This window comes from Hemiscyllium ocellatum, chromosome 8, assembly GCF_020745735.1.
Source record: "Hemiscyllium ocellatum isolate sHemOce1 chromosome 8, sHemOce1.pat.X.cur, whole genome shotgun sequence".
Taxonomy (NCBI): Eukaryota; Metazoa; Chordata; class Chondrichthyes; order Orectolobiformes; family Hemiscylliidae; genus Hemiscyllium; species Hemiscyllium ocellatum.
Window position 1 is genome coordinate 118236949 of NC_083408.1, and position 24105 is coordinate 118261053.

General features: G+C 52.5%; 1 protein-coding gene across 2 annotated transcripts in view; it reads left to right on the forward strand.

Moving 5' to 3' along the window:
- The window catches only part of LOC132818020 (intraflagellar transport protein 43 homolog B), a 91532-nt gene that overhangs the window by 55155 nt on the left and 12272 nt on the right, over positions 1 to 24105 (forward strand). Inside the window, exons 4-6 of one of the 2 annotated variants that reach the window (XM_060828613.1) lie at positions 269 to 301; positions 3870 to 3916; positions 23405 to 23477. In XM_060828613.1, coding sequence (XP_060684596.1) covers positions 269 to 301; positions 3870 to 3916; positions 23405 to 23477 — 153 coding nt within the window. The remainder of the gene's footprint in view (positions 1 to 268; positions 302 to 3869; positions 3917 to 23404; positions 23478 to 24105) is intronic. The other variant, XM_060828614.1, reaches the window with a different exon arrangement.

Genomic DNA, 24105 nt, shown 5'->3' on the forward strand with positions numbered 1-24105 from the left:
TCACCTCTCCCCCTTCACCTCTCCCCCTTCACCTCTCCCCCTTCACCTCTCCTCCTTCACCTCTCCCCCCTTCACCTCTCCCCCCTTCACCTCTCCCCCCTTCACCTTGCCCCCTTTGAGCTCTCCCCAAGATAATGTAACCCTGCTGCCTTTTGGATTAATGTAAAGATATCTAGAGACATAATGTGATGCTGGTTTTGATGGTGTTAATATGTCTTCTTCTTCCTTGTAGTACATACTGAGATTGAGTTCTGTTTTCTAATTGCAGGTCAGGACGCAAGGGAGCAGAAGAGATCGAAGAGTAAGTTTTCCAAATCTCAGAGAGTCATAGAGATGTACAGCATGGAAACAGACCCTTCGGTCCAAACCATCCATGCCGACCAGATATCCCAACCCAATCTAGCCCCACCTGCCAGCATCCAGCCCATATCCCTCCAAACCCTTCCTATTCATATCCCCATCCAAATGCCTTTGAATGTTGTAATTGTACCAGCCTCCACCACTTCCTCTGGCAGCTCATTCCATGCACGTACCACCCTCTGTGTGAAAATGTTGCCCCTTAGGTCTCTTTTATATCTTTCCCCTCTCACCCTAAACCTACCCCAGGGAAAAGACTTTGTCTATTTACCCTATCCATGCCCCGAATGATTTTATAAACCTCTATAAGGTCACCCCTCAGCCTCCGAAGCTCCAGAGAAAACAGCCCCAGCCTGTTCAGCCTCTCCCTGTAGCTCAGATCCTCCAATCCTGGCAACATCCTTGTAAATCTTCTGTGAACCCTTTCAAATTTCACAACATCCTTCTGATAGGAAGGAGACCAGAATTGAACATAGTATTCCAAAAGTGGCCAAACCAATGTCCTGCACAGCTGCAACATGACCTCCCAACTCATGTACTTAACACTTTCACCAATAAAGATCATTCCTGAAGAAGGGCTTATTCCCAAAACGTTGATTCTCCTGCTCCTCGGATGCTGCCTGGCCTGCTATGCTTTTCCAACTCTGACCAATAAAGGCAAGCATGCCAAACACCTCCTTCACTATGCTGTCTATCTGCGACTCCACTTCGAAGGAACTATGACCGTGCACTCCGAGGTCTCTTTGCATAGCAACATTCCCCAGGACCTTACCATTAAGTGTATTACTCCTGCCCTGATTTCCCTTTCCAAAATGCAGCACCTCTGCCACTTCTCAGCCCATTGGCCCATCTGGTCCAGATCCTGTTGTAATCTGAGGTAACCCTCTTCGCTGTCCACTACACCTCCAATTTTGGTGTCATCTACAAATTTAATAACTGTACCTCTTATGCTCACATCCAAATCATTTATGTAAATGACAAAAAGTAGAGGGCCCAGCACCGATCCTTGTGGCATTCCGCTGGTCACAGGCCTCCAGTCTGAAAAACAACCCTCCACCACCACCCTCTGTCTTCTACCTTTGAGCTAGTTCTGTATCCAAATGGCTAGTTCTCCCTGTATTCCATGAGATCTAACCTTGCTAATCAATCTCCCATGGGTAACCTTGTTGAGTGCCTTACTGAAGTCCATATAGATCACATCTACTGCTCTGTCCTCATCAATCCTCTTTGTTACTTTTTCAAAAAACTCAATCAAAGTAGTGAGATACAATTTCTCACACACAAAGCCATGTTGACTATCCCTAATCAGTCCTTGCCTTTCCAAATACATGTACATCCTGTCCCTCAGGATTCCCTCCTACAAAACTTAACCCACCACCGAGGTCTGGCTCACTGGTCTATAATTCCCTGGCATGTCTTTACTGCCCTTCTTAAACAGTGGCACCACGTTTGCCAATCTCAGTCTTCCGGCACCTCATCTGTGACTATTGATGATACAAATATCTCAGCAAGGGGCCCAGCAATCACTTCCCTAGCTTACCACAGAGTTCTAGGGTACACCTGATCAGGTCCTGGGGATTTATCCACCTTTGTGTGTTTTAACTTGTTCAGCACCTCCTTCCCTGTAATATGGGCAAATTTCAAGGTGTCACCATCTATTTCCCTACATTCTATATCTTCCACATCCTTCTTCTCCAGTCAACACTGATGCAAAATACTCATTTAGTATCGCCTCCATCCCCTGCGGTTCAACACAAAGGCCGCCATGCTGATCTTTGAGTAATCTAATTTCTGTTGCTCTCTTTACATGGTTTTGTTTTCTCTTTCTCTTGGTCCTTGAGTTTCTGACTGTTTGTCGGTCATTCTCCCTCGCTCTTTGTGTCTGGGATCTCTGTCTCTCTCGCTGATTTTCCCCTCTCTGTGCTGCATGTCTATCCCTCCTTAGTTCAGCTGGTCTCTGTTTGAACAGAATCGCACGCTGTCTCAAATGTAATGGAGAAACACCATCCATCCCACTGTGACCAGCAATATCTCTGTGAGAGGGACCGACAGGGGCTGGGTGTGAGAGGGACCGACAGGGGCTGGGTGTGAGAGGGACCGACAGGGGCTGGGTGTGAGAGGGACCGACAGGGGCTGGGTGTGAGAGGGACCGACAGGGGCTGGGTATGAGAGTGACCGACAGGGTCTAGGTGAGAATGACCGACAAGGTCTGGGTGTGAGAGTGACCGACAGGGTCTGGGTATGAGAGTGACCGACAGGGTCTGGGTGAGAGTGACCGACAGCGTCTGGGTGTGAGAGTAACAGACAGGGTCTGGGTATGAGAGTGACCGACAGGGTCTGGGTGAGAGTGACCGACAGCGTCTGGGTGTGAGAGTAACAGGCAGGGTCTGGGTATGAGAGTGACCGACAGGGTCTGGGTGAGAGTGACCGACAGCGTCTGGGTGTGAGAGTAACAGACAGGGTCTGGGTGAGAGTGACCGACAGGGTCTGAGTGAGAGTGACCGACAGCGTCTGGGTATGAGAGTGAACAACCGGGTCTGGGTGTGTGAGTGACTGACAGTATCTGGGTTTGAGAGTGACCGACAAGGTCTGGGTGTGAGTGAATGACAGGGTCTGAGTTTGAGAGTGACCGATGGGGTCTGGGTGAGAGTGACCGACAGGGTCTGGGTGACATTGACCGACAGGGTCTGGGTGAGAGTGACTGACAGGGTCTGGGTGAGAGTGACCGACAGGGTCTGGGTCAGAGTGACCAACAGGATCTGGGTGTGAGTGTGACCGACAGGGTCTGGGTGTGAGAGTGACCGACAGTATCTGGATGTGAGAGTGACCGACAAGGTTTGTGAGAGTGACCGACAGGGTCTGAGTGTGAGAGTGACCGACAGGGTCTGTGTGTGAGAGTGACCGACAGGGTCTGTGTGTGAGAGTGGCCGACAGGATCTGGGTGACATTGACCAACTGGATCTGGGTGAGAGTGACCGACAGGGTCTGGGTCAGAGTGACCAACAGGATCTGTGTGTGAGGCTGGCCGACAGGGTCTGGGTGTGAGAGTGACCAACGGGGTCTGTGAGAGTGACCGACAGAGTCTGAGTGAGAGTGACCGACAGTATCTGGGTGTGAGAGTGACTGACATGGTCTGAGTGAGAGTGACCGACAGTATCTGGGTGTGAGAGTGTCCGACAGTATCTGGGTGTGAGAGTGACTGACAGGGTCTGAGTGAGAGTGACCGACAGTATCTGGGTGTGAGAGTGTCCGACAGGGTCTGAGTGAGAGTGACCGACAGTATCTGGGTGTGAGAGTGTCTGACGTGGTCTGGGTGTGAGAGGGACCGAGTATCCTTAGTGTGGGACTGATCGATGAGTGATATGAACCGGTTTGTCTGGTCCAGTTTGAGGTTGTAATCTCGGTCGGGTTTCTTGTGTATGAAAGACAGGCTGGATATGGACAGCGTCTCTGTCTGATGCCTTTCTGACTTTGCCTTGTTTTCTGCCTTGTTCACCCCCCCCCCAACCCAGTAGCCGCCTGCGGCCCAGGAGCCCGGTACACTCGGATGATGGCGGAGGTGAGCTTTTCGATGTGATGTTCACTGGGGGTTCGCTTGCCCTGATTAAACAGAACAGAGCAATCTAGGAAAGCTGATAGTGCCAGAGTTAGATATAATTGTTCAATTTTCTCTCTGTATCAACAGGGGAAAATAAGTTGCAAGCAGCTGAATACATCCTCCAAATAACACATTACGATCGAGAGCACGTCATTTCCACACTTTAATTTGCTGCGTATTTACTGATAAGGCCCTGCTATATATCAATCAATATGTCGCGAAATGGAATTTTCGGTTGTGTTTGGAGCTGCTGGTGCTGTGTTGCTTCATTCCATTTGATCGATGGTGGGAGGGGGAGGGAGGCTGCTGTTACAATCAACGCCAGAATAGAAGAGAGCTTTTCAGAAAGTGGGTCGGAATGAGATTTAAATTTGCGACCTAATGCAAATTGGCTGGCATCTAACACAAGGCATTTGTCTTCAGAGTGAGCAATGACACTTGTGTCAAATGTGGGACTGAAGTGTTAAATTCGAGTGATGAAGAGGTTTGAGACAGGCAGCGCTGGGGATGGACACTTCGGGGGCTCCCTCACATTGAGGGATCTCAGACCTCGAGCTGCAGGCAGGTTGACCATTGCAGGGACGGGGCAGTCTGGAACCAACTCAGAACCCACGGTCATCCCATGGATTAGCACTGCTGCCTCACAGCGCCAGAGACCCGGGTTCACTTCCCACCTCAGCCAACTGTCTGTGTGGAGTTTGCATGTTCTCCCCCGTGTCTGCGTGGGTTTCCTCCGGGTGCTCCGGTTTCCTCCCACAATCCAAAGATGTGCAGGTCAGGTGAACTGGCCATGCTAAATTGCCCAGAGTGTTAGGTGAAGGGGTAAATGTAGGGGTATGGGTCTGGGTGGGTTGCGCTTCGGCGGGTCGGTGTGGACTTGTTGGGCTGAAGGGCCTGTTTCCACACTGTAAGTAATCTAATCTAATCCAATGTGCACTGTTCAGCTCTGCTTCAATTGGCAATGCATAGCACAGCACTGTTTCCTGTTCCTTGAGATGGTGGGATTGGGAGCTCTGCTCACCCAGACCCTGTCGGTCACTAACCCCAGCCTGGCCTGTCCTCTTCCTGACCTTGGCAGTGTTTGATGGGACAGTGTAGAGGGAGCTTTACTCTGTATTTAACCCCGTGCTGTCCCTGTCCTGGGAGTGTTTGATGGAGGGACTGTGAAGAGGGAGCTTTACTCTGTATCTAACACCATTCTGTCCCTGTCCCTGGGAGTGTTTGATGGGGGACAGTGTAGAGGGAGCTTTACTCTGCATCTCACCCCGTGCTGTCCCTGTCCTGGGAGGGTTTGATGGGGACAGTGTAAAGGGAGCTTTACTCTGTATCTAACCCTGTGCTGTCCCTGTCCTGGGAGTGTTTGATGGGGGACAGTGTAGAGAGAGCTTTACTCTGTATCTCACTCTGTGTTGTCCCTGTCCTGGGAGTGTCTGATGGGGAACAGTGTAGAGAGAGCTTTACTCTGTATCTAACACCATGCTGTCCCTGTCCTGGGAGTGTTTGATGGAGGACAGTGTAGAGGGAGCTTTACTCTGTATTTAACCCCGTGCTGTCCCTGTCCTGGGAGTGTTTGATGGAGGGACTGTGAAGAGGGAGCTTTACTCTGTATCTAACACCATTCTGTCCCTGTCCCTGGGAGTGTTTGATGGGGGACAGTGTAGAGGGAGCTTTACTCTGTATCTAACCCTATGCTGTCCCTGTCCTGGGAGTGTTTGATGGAGGGACTGTGAAGAGGGAGCTTTACTCTGTATCTAACACCATTCTGTCCCTGTCCCTGGGAGTGTTTGATGGGGGACAGTGTAGAGGGAGCTTTACTCTGTATCTAACCCCGTGCTGTCCCTGTCCTGGGAGGGTTTGATGGGGACAGTGTAAAGGGAGCTTTACTCTGTATCTAACCCTGTGCTGTCCCTGTCCTGGGAGTGTTTGATGGGGGACAGTGTAGAGAGAGCTTTACTCTGTATCTCACTCTGTGTTGTCCCTGTCCTGGGAGTGTCTGATGGGGAACAGTGTAGAGAGAGCTTTACTCTGTATCTAACACCATGCTGTCCCTGTCCTGGGAGTGCTTGATGGAGGACAGTGTAGAGGGAGCTTTACTCTGTATCTAACCCTATGCTGTCCCTGTCCTGGGAGTGTTTGATGGGGGACAGTGTAGAGGAAGCTTTACTCTGTCCTGGGAGCGTTTGATGGGGGACAGTGTAAAGAGAGCTTTACTCTGTATCTAACCCTGTGCTGTCCCTGTCCTGGGAGTGTTGATGGGGGACAGTGTAGAGAGAGCTGTACTCTGGATCTGGCCCTGTGCTGTCCCTGTCCTGGGAGGGTTTGATGGGGGACAGTGTAGAGGGAGCTTTACTCTATCTAACCCCGTGCTGTCGCTGTCCTGGGAATGTTTGATGGGGGACAGTGTAGAGGGAGCTTTACTCTGTATCTAACCCCGTGTTGTCGCTGTCCTGGGAGTGTTTGATGGGGGTCAGTATAGACAGAGCTTTAATCTGTATCTAACCCTGTGCTGTCCCTGTCCTGGGAGGGTTTGATGGGGACAGTGTAGAGGGGGCTTTACTCTGCATCTAACCCTGTGCTGTCCCTGTCCTGGGAGTGTTTGTTGTGGACAGGTAAGGGGAGCTTTACTCTGGATCTAACCCTGTGCTGTCCCTGTCCTGGGAGTGTTTGATGGGGACAGTGTAGAGAGAGCTTTACTCTGTATCTAACCCCGTGTTGTCCCTGTCCTGGGATTATTTGATGGAGGACAGTGTAGAGAGAGCTTTACTCGGGATCTAACCCTGTGCTGTCCCTGTCCTGGGAGTGTTTGATGGGGAACAGTGTAGAGAGAGCTTTACTCTGTATCTAACCCTGTGCTGTCCCTGTCCTGGGAATATTTGATGGGGGACAGTGTAGAGAGAGCTTTACTCTGTATCTAACACCATGCTGTCCCTGTCCTGGGAGTGTTTGATGGAGGACAGTGTAGAGAGCGCTTTACTCTGTATCTAACCCTGTGCTGTCCCTGTCCTGGGAATATTTGATGGGGGACAGTGTAGAGAGAGCTTTACTCTGTATCTAACACCATGCTGTCCCTGTCCTGGGAGTGTTTGATGGAGGACAGTGTAGAGAGAGCTTTACTCTGTATCTAACCTGTGCTGTCCCTGTCCTGGGAGTGTTTGTTGTGGACAGGTAGGGGGAGCTTTACTCTGGATCTAACCCTGTGCTGTCCCTGTCCTGGGAGTGTTTGATGGGGACAGTGTAGAGAGAGCTTTACTCTGTATCTAACCCCGTGTTGTCCCTGTCCTGGGATTGTTTGATGGAGGACAGTGTAGAGAGAGCTTTACTCTGGATCTAACCCTGTGCTGTCCCTGTCCTGGGAGTGTTTGATGGGGAACAGTGTAGAGAGAGCTTTACTCTGTATCTAACACCATGCTGTCCCTGTCCTGGGAGTGTTTGATGGGGGACAGTGTAGAGGGAGCTATACTCTGTATCTAACCCTGTGCTGTCCCTGTCCTGGGAATATTTGATGGGGGACAGTGTAGAGAGAGCTTTACTCTGTATCTAACACCATGCTGTCCCTGTCCTGGGAGTGTTTGATGGAGGACAGTGTAGAGAGAGCTTTACTCTGTATCTAACCCTGTGCTGTCCCTGTCCTGGGAATATTTGATGGGGGACAGTGTAGAGAGAGCTTTACTCTGTATCTAACACCATGCTGTCCCTGTCCTGGGAGTGTTTGATGGAGGACAGTGTAGAGAGAGCTTTACTCTGTATCTAACCCTGTGCTGTCCCTGTCCTGGGAATATTTGATGGGGGACAGTGTAGAGAGAGCTTTACTCTGTATCTAAGCCTGTGCTGTCCCTGTCCTGGCAGTGTTTGATGGAGGACAGTGTAGAGGGAGCTTTACTCTGTATCTAACCCTGTGCTGTCCATATCCTGGGAGTGTTTGATGGGGGACTGTGTAGAGGGAGCTTTACTCTGTATCTAAGCCTGTGCTGTCCCTGTCCTGGGAGTGTTTGATGGGGACAGTGTAGAGGGAGCTTTACTCTGTATCTAACCCCGTGCTGTCCCTGTCCTGGGAGTGTTTGATGGGGGACAGTGTAGAGGCAGCTTTACTCTGTATCTAACCCCTTGCTGTCCCTATCCTGGGTGTGTTTGATGGGGGACAGTGTAGAGGGACCTTTACTCTGTATCTAACCCCGTGCTGTCCCTGTCCTGGGAGTGTTTGATGGGGGACAGTGTAGAGAGAGCTTTACTCTGTATCTCACTCTGTGTTGTCCCTGCCCTGGGAGTGTCTGGTGGGGAACAGTGTAGAGAGAGCTTTACTCTGTATCTAACACCATGCTGTCCCTGTCCTGGGAGTGTTTGATGGAGGACAGTGTAGAGGGAGCTTTACTCTGTATCTAACGCTATACTGTCCCTGTCCTGGGATTGTTTGATAGGGGACAGTGTAGAGGAATGTTTACTCTGTCCTGGGAGTGTTTGATGGGGGACAGTGTAGAGAGAGCTTTACTCTGTATCTAACCCTGTGCTGTCCCTGTCCTGGGAGTGTTGATGGGGGACAGTGTAGTGAGAGCTGTACTCTGGATCTAACCCTGTGCTGTCCCTGTCCTGGGAGGGTTTGATGGGGGACATTGTAGAGGGAGCTTTACTCTCTCTAACCCCGTGTTGTCCCTGTCCTGGGAATGTTTGATGGGGACAGTGTAGAGAGGGCTTTACTCTGTATCTAACCCCGTGTTGTCCCTGTCCAGGGATTGTTTGATGGAGGACAGTGTAGAGAGAGCTTTACTCTGGATCTAACCCTGTGCTGTCCCTGTCCTGGGAGTGTTTGATGGGGAACAGTGTAGAGAGAGCTTTACTCTGTATCTAACACCATGCTGTCCCTGTCCTGGGAGTGTTTGATGGGGGACAGTGTAGAGGGAGCTTTAATCTGTATCTAACCCTGTGCTGTCCCTGTCCTGGGAGGGTTTGATGGGGGACAGTGTAGAGGGAGCTTTACTCTGTATCTAACCCTGTGCTGTACCTGTCCTGGGAGTGTTTTTTGGGGACAGTGCAGAGGGGGCTTTACTCTGGATCTAACCCTGTGCTGTCCCTGTCCTGGGAGTGTTTGTTGTGGACAGGTAGGGGGAGCTTTACTCTGGATCTAACCCTGTGCTGTCCCTGTCCTGGGAGTGTTTGATGGGGAACAGTGTAGAGAGAGCTTTACTCTGTATCTAACACCATGCTGTCCCTGCCCTGGGAGTGTTTGATGGGGGACAGTGTAGAGGGAGCTTTACTCTGTATCTAACCCTGTGCTGTCCCTGTCCTGGGAATATTTGATGGGGGACAGTGTAGAGAGAGCTTTACTCTGTATCTAACACCATGCTGTCCCTGTCCTGGGAGTGTTTGATGGAGGACAGTGTAGAGGGAGCTTTACTCTGTATCTAACCCTGTGCTGTCCCTGTCCTGGGAATATTTGATGGGGGACAGTGTAGAGAGAGCTTTACTCTGTATCTAACACCATGCTGTCCCTGTCCTGGGAGTGTTTGATGGAGGACAGTGTAGAGAGAGCTTTACTCTGTATCTAACGTTGTGCTGTCCCTATCCTGGGAGTGTTTGATGGGGGACAGTGTAGAGGAAGCTTTACTCTGTCCTGGGAGTGTTTGATGGGGACAGTGTAGAGAGAGCTTTACTCTGTATCTAACCCTGTGCTGTCCCTGTCCTGGGAGTGTTGATGGGGGACAGTGTAGAGAGAGCTGTACTCTGTATCTGGCCCTGTGCTGTCCCTGTCCTGGGAGGGTTTGATGGGGGACAGTGTAGAGGGAGCTTTACTCTATCTAACCCCGTGCTGTCCCTGTCCTGGGAGTGTTTGATGGGGGACAGTGTAGAGGGAGCTTTACTCTGTATCTAACCCTGTGCTGTCGCTGTCCTGGGAATGTTTGATGGGGGACAGTGTAGAGGGAGCTTTAATCTGTATCTAACCCTGTGCTGTCCCTGTCCTGGGAGGGTTTGATGGGGGACAGTGTAGAGAGAGCTTTACTCTGTATCTAACCCTGTGCTGTCCCTGTCCTGGGAGTGTTTGTTGGGGACAGTGTAGAGGGGGCTTTACTCTGGATCTAACCCTGTGCTGTCCCTGTCCTGGGAGTGTTTGTTGTGGACAGGTAGGGGGAGCTTTACTCTGGATCTAACCCTGTGCTGTCCCTGTCCTGGGAGTGTTTGATGGGGACAGTGTAGAGAGAGCTTTACTCTGTATCTAACCCCGTGTTGTCCCTGTCCTGGGATTGTTTGATGGAGGACAGTGTAGAGAGAGCTTTACTCTGGATCTAACCCTGTGCTGTCCCTGTCCTGGGAGTGTTTGATGGGGAACAGTGTAGAGAGAGCTTTACTCTGTATCTAACACCATGCTGTCCCTGTCCTGGGAGTGTTTGATGGGGGACAGTGTAGAGGGAGCTTTACTCTGTATCTAACCCTGTGCTGTCCCTGTCCTGGGAGTGTTTGATGGGGGACAGTGTAGAGAGAGCTTTACTCTGTATCTAACACCATGCTGTCCCTGTCCTGGGAGTGTTTGATGGAGGACAGTGTAGAGGGAGCTGTACTCTGTATCTAACCCTGTGCTGTCCCTGTCCTGGGAATGTTTGATGGTGGACTGTATAGAGAGAGCTTTACTCTGTATCTAACCCCATGCTGTCCCTGTTCTGGGAGGGTTTGATGGGGGACAATGTAGAGGGAGCTTTACTCTATCTAACCCCATGCTGTCGCTGTCCTGGGAGTGTTTGATGGGGGATAGTGTAGAGGGAGCTTTACTCTAACCCCGTGCTGTCGCTGTCCTGAGAGTGTTTGATGGGGGACAGTGTAGAGGGAGCTTTACTCTGTATCTAATCCTGTGCTGTCACTATCCTGGGAGTGTTTGATGGGGACATTGTAGAGAGAGCTTTACTCTGTATCTAACCCCGTGCTGTCCCTGTCCTGGGAGTGTTTGTTGGGAACAGTGTAGAAGGGGCTTTACTCTGGATCTAACCCTGTGCTGTCCCTGTCCTGGGAGTGTTTGTTTTGGACAGGTAGGGGGAGCTTTACTCTGGATCTAACCCTGTGCTGTCCCTGTCCTGGGAGTGTTTGATGGGGAACAGTGTAGAGGGAGCTTTATCTGTATCTAACCCTGTGCTGTCCCTGTCCTGGGAATATTTGATGGGGATCAGTGTAGAGAGACCTTTACTCTGTATCTAACACCATGCTGTCCCTGTCCTGGGAATATTTGATGGGGGACAGTGTAGAGAGAGCTTTACTCTGTATCTAACACAATGCTGTCCCTGTCCTGGGAGTGTTTGATGGAGGACAGTGTAGAGGGAGCCTTACTCTGTATCTAACCCTGTGCTGTCCCTGTCCTGGGAATGTTTGATGGGGGACAGTGTAGAGGGAGCTTTACTCTGTATCTAACCCTGTGCTGTCCCTGTCCTGGGAGTGTTTGTTGGGGACAGTGTAGAGGGGGCTTTACTCTGGATCTAACCCTGTGCTGTCCCTGTCCTGGGAGTGTTTGTTGTGGACAGGTAGGGGGAGCTTTACTCTGGATCTAACCCTGTGCTGTCCCTGTCCTGGGAGTGTTTGATGGGGACAGTGTAGAGAGAGCTTTACTCTGTATCTAACCCCGTGTTGTCCCTGTCCTGGGATTGTTTGATGGAGGACAGTGTAGAGGGAGCCTTACTCTGTATCTAACCCTGTGCTGTCCCTGTCCTGGGAATGTTTGATGGGGGACAGTGTAGAGAGAGCTTTACCCTGTATCTAACACCATGCTGTCCCTGTCCTGGGAATATTTGATGGGGGACAGTGTAGAGAGAGCTTTACTCTGTATCTAACACAATGCTGTCCCTGTCCTGGGAGTGTTTGATGGAGGACAGTGTAGAGGGAGCTTTACTCTGTATCTAACCCTGTGCTGTCCCTGTCCTGGGAATGTTTGATGGGGGACAGTGTAGAGAGAGCTTTACTCTGTATCTAACACCATGCTGTCCCTGTCCTGGGAGTGTTTGATGGAGGACAGTGTGGAGGGAGCTTTACTCTGTATCTAACCCTGTGCTGTCCCTGTCCTGGGAATGTTTGATGGGGGACAGTGTAGAGAGAGCTTTACTCTGTATCTAACACTATGCTGTCCCTGTCCTGGGAGTGTTTGATGGAGGACCGTGTAGAGGAAGCTTTACTCTGTATCTAACCCTGTGCTATCCCTGTCGTGGGAGGGTTTGATGGGGACAGTGTGGAGGGAGCTTTACTCTGTATCTAACCCTGTGCTGTCCCTGTCCTGGGAATGTTTGATGGTGGACAGTGTAGAGAGAGCTTTACTCTATATCTAACCCTGTGCTGTCCCTGTCCTGGGAGTGTTTGTTGGGGACAGTGTAGAGGGAGCTTTACTCTGTATCTAACCCGGTGCTTTCCCTGTCCTGGGAGTGTTTGTTGTGGACAGGTAGGGGGAGCTTTACTCTGGATCTAACCCTGTGCTGTCCCTGTCCTGGGAGTGTTTGATGGAGGACAGTGTAGAGAGAGCTTTACTCTGTATCTAACGCTGTGCTGTCCCTGTCCTGGGAAGATTTGATGGGGGACAGTGTAGAGAGAGCTTTATTCTGTATCTAACACCATGCTGTCCCTGTCCTGGGAGTGTTTGATGGAGGACAGTGTAGAGAGAGCTTTACTCTGTATCTAACGCTGTGCTGTCCCTGTCCTGGGAAGATTTGATGGGGGACAGTGTAGAGAGAGCTTTACTCTGTATCTAACGCTGTGCTGTCCCTGTCCTGGGAGGGTTTGATGTGGACAGTGTAGAGAGAGCTTTACTTTCAGTTGAAAAGATAGCAGCAACTAATGGGTGAGTTGAAAAGTTCAGATGAGGTGGGGTTCCTGCTCTCTTCGTCTATTCTAAGCTGATGGGGATTTATGCCCGATGTCTGTGTTGGCACAGAAACCTGTCACTCAGCACGTTGTCTGACAGGGATGGGAATGCTCGATGCTGTTGACTCACTTCCCCTTAACCTCGTGTAAATGGGAACATTTACTGCACATAAACAGTTGATTTTTCTATTTTCCAAAATCCATTTCCCATTACCGTGGGCGCACATCGCTCTTCAGCTCACGGCACCTCCCCAGTGACGCCTGTCACTAGATTTCTCTGTACACATTAACTGCTGAAGACTGTTTGCTCACTGCCCAGTGCCGTTAGTTAGTTTCTGACGTGTGCATTTCTTTTTGTATTCCCAACCCCTGTTGTCACTTCTAAAGCAATCTGTCGCTTCAAACCGTGTTCCTTTCATCTGTCAGGAGGGAATGTGTGTGTGATGTGTCCGTTTTGGAGCTGGACAGACAGGGCCACTAACTGTGATGCATGTTCTGCAGGGAGGGTATTTGCTGAGCAGAGCCTTTAGTAAATGGAGGGGTAGAATGTTAAGTCAGCCACACGTGGGGTGCACCTCTGAACATGCCCATGTCTTATGCCAAAAGCCAAATCACACCAGTCATTCCCTTTTCAGCATTGGATTCAATCACCAAGCATTGCCTCCACTCTGTCCCCCTCACAGCAATCTAAATTTGATACAATCAGAATTGGCAGCTTTCTGATTTCTTCTTTTAAACAAAGCAGAACATTAAAAAAAAACAATTGTCAGAGATTTAACAATGGTACAAATGGATGTCAAGGTGTGTATTCATCAATTCTGGTTGGCGGTGTGAAGGACTGCTCCTCGTTCTTTCAATCACTCTGATACATTCAGACTTTCCCTCATTCTCACTGACTTGCACTTTTTTTTTATTCACTTGTGGGGCATGGGCATCGCTGGCTGGGTCATCAATTATATCCCGTCCTGAGCTATCCTTGAGAAGGTGCTGATGAGCTGCCTCTTGAACCACTGCAGTCCACTAGACTCACATACCCGTGAGGAGCGAATTCCAGGATTTTGACCCAGTGACAGTGAAGGAACAGTGATATATTTCCAAGTCAGGGTGGTTAGTGGTTTGGAGGGAACTTGCAGGTGGTAAAGTTCCCATATATCTAATGTCCTGAGATGGAAGTGATCGTGAGTTTGGAAGGTGTTGTCTGAGGATCTTTGGTGAATTTCTGCAGTGTATCTTGTAGATAGTACACACTGCTGTTACTGAGCGTTGGTGGGGGGAGGGAGTGGATGGTTGTGAATATAGGTATGTGAGGAATAAAAGGATGTCTAGGGTAGGAATAAGGTCTGTCAGAGACAGAAGTGGGAAGTTGTGTGTGGACCCTGTGGAAAATCAGAGAGGTGCTAAATGAATATTTCTCATCTGTTTTCACTCAGGAAAAGGAGAATTTTGTAGAGGAGATGACTGAGATACGGGCTATTAGACTTGAAAGGATTGAGGTTAGTAAGGAGGAGGTGTTATCAATTCGGGAAGGTGTGAAAGTAGGTAAGTCCTTTGGTCTGGATGAGATTTATCTGAGGATTCTCTGGGAAGCTAGGGAGGAGGTGTTGGAGCCTTTGGCCTTTGTCTTTGAATCATCATTGTCTACAAGTTTAGTACCAGAGGACTAGAGGATTGCAGATGTTGTGCCCTTGTTCAAGAAGGACAGCAGATAATTATAGACCAGTAAACTTTATGTCTGTTGTAGGAAAAGTTTTGGAAAGGATAATAAGAGATAGGATTTATAATCATCTAGCAAGCAACGATTTGATTGGAGATAGTCAGCATGGTCTCATCAAGGGCAGGTTATGTCTCACAAACCTCATTGAGTTTTTTGAGAAGGTGACCAAGCATGTAGATGAGGGTAGGGCAGTTGATGTGGTGTACATGGACTTCAGTAAAGCCTTTGATACTGTTCCACATGGTAGGCTACAGGAGAAAATGCGGAGGCATGGAATTGAGTGTGATTTAGCAGTTTGGATTAGAAACTGGGTTTCTGTAAGAAGGCAGCGAGTGGTGGTTGAGGGAAAATATTCAGCCTGGAGTCCGGTTACTAGTGGTGTGCCCCAAGGATCTGTTTTGGGACCACTGCTGTTTGTCATTTTTATAACTGACTTAGATACGGGCATAGGTGAATGGGTTAGTAAGTTTGCAGATGACACTAAAGTTGGTGGAGTGGTGGACAGTTTGGAAGAATGTTACAGGTTGCAGGGGGACGTGGATAAACTGCAGAATTGGGCTGAGAGGTGGCAAATGGAGTTCAACGCAGCTAAATGTGAGGTGATGCACTTTGGGAAAAATAACAGAAAGGCAGAGTACTGGGTCAATGGAAAGATTCTTGGTAGTGTGGGTGTGCAGAGGAATCTTGGTTTTATTGGTAGAGGGATTGAATTCTGGAGCCGTGATGTCATGCTGAAACTGTACAAAACACTAGTGCGGCCTCACTTGGAATATTGGGTGCAGTTCTGGTCGCCCCATTACAGGAAGGATGTGGAAATATTGGAAAAGGGGCAGAGGAGATTTACCAGGATGTTGCCTGGTCTGAATCGAAAGTCTTATACAAGTCTCTCAGCCTTTCCTCATCTGTTCTCATTGGACAGAAGAAGGCTAAGAGGGGATTTGATAGAGACATATAAGATGATCAGAGGATTAGGTAGGGTGGACAGTGAGAGTCTTTTTCCTAGGAGATGATGTCTGCTTGTATGAGGGGCGTAGCTTCAAATTGAGGGGGGTGATAGATTGAAGTCGGATGTTAGAGGCAGTTTCTTTACTCAGAGTGGTAAGGGCGTGGAATGCCCTGCCTGTTAATGTAGTTAACTCAGCCACATTAGGGAGATTTAAACAGTCCTTGGATAAGCACATGGATGATGGGAAAGTGTAGGGGGATGGGCTTAGATTAGTTCACAGATCAGTGCAACCTTGAGGGCCGAAGGACCTGTTCTGCACTGTATTGTTCGATAGTCTATGTTCTAAGTTGTATAGTGCCAATCAAGCGGCTGCTTTGTCCTGACGGTGTTGAGCTTCTTGAGTGTTGTGGGGCTCCACCCATCCAGGGCAAGTGGGGAGTATTCCATCACACTCCTGACTTGTGCCTTGTAGATGATGGATAGACTCTGGGGAGTCAGGAGATGAGTTACTCGCTGCAGGGTTCCCAGCCTCTGACCTGCTCTTGTAGCCATGTTTATTTGGTGAGTCCAGTTGAGTTTCGGGTCCATAGTAACCCTCAGAGTGTTGATACTTGGGGATTCAATGGTCACACCATTGAATGTAAAGGGACAGTGATTAGATTGTCTTTTATTGGTGATGGTCATTGTCTGGCATTTGTGTGGTGCAAATATTACTTACCACTTGTCACCCCAAGCCTGGATATTGTCCAGATCTTGTTGCATTTGAAGATGAACTGCTTCAGTATCTGAGGAGTCACGATTGGTGCTGAACATTGTGTAATCATCAGAGAACATCCCCATTTCTGACCTTATGATGGAGGGAAGGTAATTGATGAAGCAGCTGAAGATGGTTGGGCCTAGGACACTCCCCTGAGGGACTCCTGCAGAGATGTCCTGGAGCTGAGATGACTGACCTCCAACAACCACAGCCACCTTCTTATGTGCCAGGTCTGACTCCAACCAGCAGAGAGTTTGCCCCCTGATTCCCATTAATTCCAGTTTTACCAGGGCTCCTTGATACCACAGTCGGTGTAATGCAGCCATGCTCTCAAGGGCTGTCCCTCTCCCCTCCCCTCTGTTAATCCAGCTCTTTTGTCCATGTTTGACCCAAGGCTGTAATGAGGTCAGGAGCTGAGTGACCCTGGCAGAACCCAAACTGGGCCTCACTGAGCAGGTTATAGCTGAGCAGGTGCTGCTTGATAGCGCTGTTGGTGACACCTCCCATCACTTTCCTGATGACAGAGAATAGACTAATAGGGCAGTAATTGGATTTGTCCTGCTTTTTGTCTACAGGACATATCTGAGCAATGTCCCACATTATCGGGTAGATGCCAGTGTTGTAACTGTGCTGGAACAGCTTGACCAGGGGAGTGCCATATTCTGGAGCACAGGTCTTCAGTAATATTGTTGAAATATTGTCGGGACCCATAGTCTTTGCAGAATCAAATGCCTCTTTCTTGATGTCATGTGGAGGGAATCAAATTGGCTGAAGACTGGTATCTGTGATGCTGGGGACCACTGGAGAAGCCGACATTGGACATCCACTCGGCATTTCTGGCTGAAGATTATTGTGAATGTTTCAGCTTATATTTTGCACTTTTATTTTGACCTTCGGACAGTGCGGCTCTCCCTCAGCACTGACCCTGCAACAGAGCAACACTCTCTCAGCACTGACCCTCCGACAGTGCAGCACTCCCTCAGTACCGACCCTCTGATAGTGCAGCACTCCCTCAGTACCGACTCTCTGACAGTGCAGCACACCCTCAGCACCGACCCTCTGACAGTGCAGCACTCCCTCAGCACCGACCCTCTGACAGTACAGCACTCCCTCAGCACTGACCCTCCAACAATGCAGCACTCCCTCAGCACCGACCCTCTGACAGTGCAACACTCCCTCAGTACTGACCCTCTGACACTGCAGCACTCCCTCAGTGCTGATCCTCTGACAGTGTGGGGCTCCCTCAGCACTGACCCTCTGACAGTGCAGCACTCCCCTCTGACACTGCACAACTCCCTCAACACTGACCCTCTGACATTGCAGCACTCCCTCAACACTGACGCTCTGACAGTGCAGCACTCCCTCAGTACTGACCCTCTGACAGTGCAGCACTCCCTCAGCACCGACCCTCTGACAGTACAGCACTCCCTCAGCACTGACCCTCCAACAATGCAGCACTCCCTCAGCACCGACCCTCTGACAGTGCAACACTCCCTCAGTACTGACCCTCTGACGCTGCAGCACTCCCTCAGTGCTGATCCTCTGACAGTGTGGCGCTCCCTCAGCACTGACCCTCCAACAGTGCAGCACTCCCTCAGTACTGACCCTCTGACACTGCACAACTCCCTCAACACTGACCCTCTGACATTGCAGCACTCCCTCAACACTGACGCTCTGACAGTGCAGCACTCCCTCAGTACTGACCCTCTGACAGTGCAGCATTCCCTCAGCACTGACCCTCCGACGTGCGGCACTCCCTCAGCATTGACGCTCCGACAGTGCGGCACTCCCTCAGCACTGACCCTCCGACAGTGCGGCACTCCCTCAGCATTGACCCTCTGACAGTGCGGGTGTTCCGTCAGCACTGACCCTCCGACAGTGCGGGTGCTTCCTCAACACTGACCCTCAGACAGTGCGGTGCTCCCTCAGTACTGACCCTCCGGCAGTGCAGTGCTCCCTCAGCACTGACCCTCCGGCAGTGCGGCGCTCCCTCAGCACTGACCCTCCGACAGTGCGGCGCTCCCTCAGCACTGACCCTCCGACAGTGCGGTGCTCCCTCAGCACTGACCCTCCGGCAGTGCGGTGCTCCCTCAGCACTGACCCTCCGACAGTGCGGGTGCTCCCTCAACACTGACCCTCCGGCAGTGCAGTGCTCCCTCAGCACTGACCCTCCGGCAGTGCGGCGCTCCCTCAGCACTGACCCTCCGACAGTGCGGCGCTCCCTCAGTACTGACCCTCCGACAGTGCGGTGCTCCCTCAGCACTGACCCTCTGACAGTGCAGTGCTCCCTCAGCACTGACCCTCCGACAGTGCGGTGCTCCCTCAGTACTGACCCTCCGGCAGTGCGGTGCTCCCTCAGCACTGACCCTCCGACAGTGCGGGTGCTCCCTCAGCATTGACGCTCCGACAGTGCGGCACTCCCTCAGCACTGACCCTCCGACAGTGCGGCGCTCCCTCAGCACTGACCCTCCGACAGTGCGGTGCTCCCTCAGCACTGACCCTCTGACAGTGCAGTGCTCCCTCAGCACTGACCCTCTGACAGTGCAGCACTCCCTCAGTACTGACCCTCTGACACTGCACAACTCCCTCAACACTGACCCTCTGACATTGCAGCACTCCCTCAACACTGACGCTCTGACAGTGCAGCACTCCCTCAGTACTGACCCTCTGACAGTGCAGCACTCCCTCAGCACCGACCCTCTGACAGTACAGCACTCCCTCAGCACTGACCCTCCAACAATGCAGCACTCCCTCAGCACCGACCCTCTGACAGTGCAACACTCCCTCAGTACTGACCCTCTGACGCTGCAGCACTCCCTCAGTGCTGATCCTCTGACAGTGTGGCGCTCCCTCAGCACTGACCCTCCAACAGTGCAGCACTCCCTCAGTACTGACCCTCTGACACTGCACAACTCCCTCAACACTGACCCTCTGACATTGCAGCACTCCCTCAACACTGACGCTCTGACAGTGCAGCACTCCCTCAGTACTGACCCTCTGACAGTGCAGCATTCCCTCAGCACTGACCCTCCGACAGTGCGGCACTCCCTCAGCATTGACGCTCCGACAGTGCGGCACTCCCTCAGCACTGACCCTCCGACAGTGCGGCGCTCCCTCAGCACTGACCCTCCGACAGTGCGGTGCTCCCTCAGCACTGACCCTCTGACAGTGCAGTGCTCCCTCAGCACTGACCCTCTGACAGTGCAGCACTCCCTCAGTACTGACCCTCTGACACTGCACAACTCCCTCAACACTGACCCTCTGACATTGCAGCACTCCCTCAACACTGACGCTCTGACAGTGCAGCACTCCCTCAGTACTGACCCTCTGACAGTGCAGCACTCCCTCAGCACCGACCCTCTGACAGTACAGCACTCCCTCAGCACTGACCCTCCAACAATGCAGCACTCCCTCAGCACCGACCCTCTGACAGTGCAACACTCCCTCAGTACTGACCCTCTGACGCTGCAGCACTCCCTCAGTGCTGATCCTCTGACAGTGTGGCGCTCCCTCAGCACTGACCCTCCAACAGTGCAGCACTCCCTCAGTACTGACCCTCTGACACTGCACAACTCCCTCAACACTGACCCTCTGACATTGCAGCACTCCCTCAACACTGACGCTCTGACAGTGCAGCACTCCCTCAGTACTGACCCTCTGACAGTGCAGCATTCCCTCAGCACTGACCCTCCGACAGTGCGGCACTCCCTCAGCATTGACGCTCCGACAGTGCGGCACTCCCTCAGCACTGACCCTCCGACAGTGCGGCACTCCCTCAGCATTGACCCTCTGACAGTGCGGGTGTTCCCTCAGCACTGACCCTCCGACAGTGCGGGTCCTCCCTCAACACTGACCCTCAGACAGTGCGGTGCTCCCTCAGTACTGACCCTCCGGCAGTGCGGTGCTCCCTCAGCACTGACCCTCCGGCAGTGCGGCGCTCCCTCAGCACTGACCCTCCGACAGTGCGGCGCTCCCTCAGCACTGACCCTCCGACAGTGCGGGTGCTCCCTCAGCACTGACCCTCCGACAGTGCGGGTGCTCCCTCAACACTGACCCTCCGACAGTGCGGCGCTCCCTCAGCACTGACCCTCTGACAGTGTGGTGCTCCCTCAGCACTGACCCTCTGACAGTGCAGTGCTCCCTCAGCACTGACCCTCCGACAGTGCGGTGCTCCCTCAGCACTGACCCTCCGGCAGTGCGGTGCTCCCTCAGCACTGACCCTCCGACAGTGCGGGTGCTCCCTCAACACTGACCCTCCGACAGTGCGGTGCTCCCTCAGTACTGACCCTCCGACAGTGCGGTGCTCCCTCAGCACTGACCCTCTGACAGTGCAGTGCTCCCTCAGCACTGACCCTCCGACAGTGCGGTGCTCCCTCAGTACTGACCCTCCGGCAGTGCGGTGCTCCCTCAGCACTGACCCTCCGACAGTGCGGGTGCTCCCTCAGCATTGACGCTCCGACAGTGCGGCACTCCCTCAGCACTGACCCTCCGACAGTGCGGCGCTCCCTCAGCACTGACCCTCCGGCAGTGCGGCGCTCCCTCAGCACTGACCCTCCGACAGTGCGGGTGCTCCCTCAACACTGACCCTCCGACAGTGCGGTGCTCCCTCAGCACTGACCCTCTGACAGTGCAGTGCTCCCTCAGCACTGACCCTCCGACAGTGCGGCACTCCCTCAGCACTGACCCTCCGACAGTGCGGCACTCCCTCAGCACTGACCCTCTGACAGTGCGGTGCTCCCTCAGCACTGACCCTCCGACAGTGCCCTCTCCCTCAGCACTGACCCTCCGACAGTGCGGCACTCCCTCAACACTGACCCTCTGACAGTGCGGCACTCCCTCAGCACTGACCCTCCGACAGTGCGGCACTCCCTCAGCACTGACCCTCCGACAGTGCGGCACTCCCTCAGCACTGACCCTCCAACAATGCAGCACTCCCTCAGCACCGACCCTCTGACAGTGCAACACTCCCTCAGTACTGACCCTCTGACGCTGCAGCACTCCCTCAGTGCTGATCCTCTGACAGTGTGGCGCTCCCTCAGCACTGACCCTCCAACAGTGCAGCACTCCCTCAGTACTGACCCTCTGACACTGCACAACTCCCTCAACACTGACCCTCTGACATTGCAGCACTCCCTCAACACTGACGCTCTGACAGTGCAGCACTCCCTCAGTACTGACCCTCTGACAGTGCAGCATTCCCTCAGCACTGACCCTCCGACAGTGCGGCACTCCCTCAGCATTGACGCTCCGACAGTGCGGCACTCCCTCAGCACTGACCCTCCGACAGTGCGGCGCTCCCTCAGCACTGACCCTCCGACAGTGCGGTGCTCCCTCAGCACTGACCCTCTGACAGTGCAGTGCTCCCTCAGCACTGACCCACTGACAGTGCAGCACTCCCTCAGTACTGACCCTCTGACACTGCACAACTCCCTCAACACTGACCCTCTGACATTGCAGCACTCCCTCAACACTGACGCTCTGACAGTGCAGCACTCCCTCAGTACTGACCCTCTGACAGTGCAGCACTCCCTCAGCACCGACCCTCTGACAGTACAGCACTCCCTCAGCACTGACCCTCCAACAATGCAGCACTCCCTCAGCACCGACCCTCTGACAGTGCAACACTCCCTCAGTACTGACCCTCTGACGCTGCAGCACTCCCTCAGTGCTGATCCTCTGACAGTGTGGCGCTCCCTCAGCACTGACCCTCCAACAGTGCAGCACTCCCTCAGTACTGACCCTCTGACACTGCACAACTCCCTCAACACTGACCCTCTGACATTGCAGCACTCCCTCAACACTGACGCTCTGACAGTGCAGCACTCCCTCAGTACTGACCCTCTGACAGTGCAGCATTCCCTCAGCACTGACCCTCCGACAGTGCGGCACTCCCTCAGCATTGACGCTCCGACAGTGCGGCACTCCCTCAGCACTGACCCTCCGACAGTGCGGCACTCCCTCAGCATTGACCCTCTGACAGTGCGGGTGTTCCCTCAGCACTGACCCTCCGACAGTGCGGGTGCTCCCTCAACACTGACCCTCAGACAGTGCGGTGCTCCCTCAGTACTGACCCTCCGGCAGTGCGGTGCTCCCTCAGCACTGACCCTCCGGCAGTGCGGCGCTCCCTCAGCACTGACCCTCCGACAGTGCGGCGCTCCCTCAGCACTGACCCTCCGACAGTGCGGGTGCTCCCTCAGCACTGACCCTCCGACAGTGCGGGTGCTCCCTCAACACTGACCCTCCGACAGTGCGGCGCTCCCTCAGCACTGACCCTCTGACAGTGTGGTGCTCCCTCAGCACTGACCCTCTGACAGTGCAGTGCTCCCTCAGCACTGACCCTCCGACAGTGCGGTGCTCCCTCAGCACTGACCCTCCGGCAGTGCGGTGCTCCCTCAGCACTGACCCTCCGACAGTGCGGGTGCTCCCTCAACACTGACCCTCCGACAGTGCGGTGCTCCCTCAGTACTGACCCTCCGACAGTGCGGTGCTCCCTCAGCACTGACCCTCTGACAGTGCAGTGCTCCCTCAGCACTGACCCTCCGACAGTGCGGTGCTCCCTCAGTACTGACCCTCCGGCAGTGCGGTGCTCCCTCAGCACTGACCCTCCGACAGTGCCCTCTCCCTCAGCACTGACCCTCCGACAGTGCGGCACTCCCTCAACACTGACCCTCTGACAGTGCGGCACTCCCTCAGCACTGACCCTCCGACAGTGCGGCACTCCCTCAGCACTGACCCTCCGACAGTGCGGCACTCCCTCAGCACTGACCCTGTTACCTGCTTAGGGCCTCATGAATGCTCCTTGATATTGAGTCAAACTCTCAGTCCCATAAACATTTATCATTTTTTTTCGAACTGGTCATTTGGGAGCAAAGGGACGAGTTGACATGGAGTGCTCCAAAATGATGGATGGAAACTGTAGCTTTTACAATTGCCCGAGAAAGAAGGGGAGCGAGAATATTTGTCTGCTCCATGAGTGATGGGTGAGTTTATGTACATGTTTCGATAAACATGTGTGGATTGTTCACAGGCAGTGCAAATAGGAATGACCAACCAAACCTGATATAGCCGATTGGCACTCTGTCTTTGGCTGCTTTGAACTTGTTGTGGAATGGTAGGATACCTCGTTGTCAGATCCCAGTGTGTGTATGTCTTGTATTCTGTTGTTAGCTGTCCAGTGGAGAACACTAACTTGTGTGTGATACCCTGCTGCAGATATTCCTGTGATCCCAGACTTGGAGGAAGTGCAGGAAGAAGATCTGGCCATGCAGGTAGCAGCCCCACCCAGGTAAGCACCAGTTCCCAGGACAAGTTACTGTCAACTGACCCCAGCCTCAAAGGTCACTGCCCGGGTAAATACCAGTATAGAGACAGCTCACTGCCTGGGTAAATACCAGTATAGAGACAGCTCACTGCCCGGATAAATACCAGTATAGAGACAGCTCACTGCCTGGGTAAATACCAGTATAGAGACAGCTCACTGCCCGGGTAAATACCAGTATAGAGACAGCTCACTGCCCGGATAAATACCAGTATAGAGACAGCTCACTGCCTGGGTAAATACCAGTATAGAGACAGCTCACTGCCCGGGTAAATACCAGTATAAAGACAGCTCACTGCCCGGGTAAATACCAGTATAGAGACAGCTCACTGCCCGGGTAAATACCAGTATAGAGACAGCTCACTGCCCGGATAAATACCAGTATAGAGTCAGCTCACTGCCTGGGTAAATACCAGTATAGAGACAGCTCACTGCCCGGGTAAATACCAGTATAGAGACAGCTCACTGCCCGGGTAAATACCAGTATAGAGACAGCTCACTGCCTGGGTAAATACCAGTATAGAGACAGCTCACTGCCCGGGTAAATACCAGTATAAAGACAGCTCACTGCCCGGGTAAATACCAGTATAGAGAC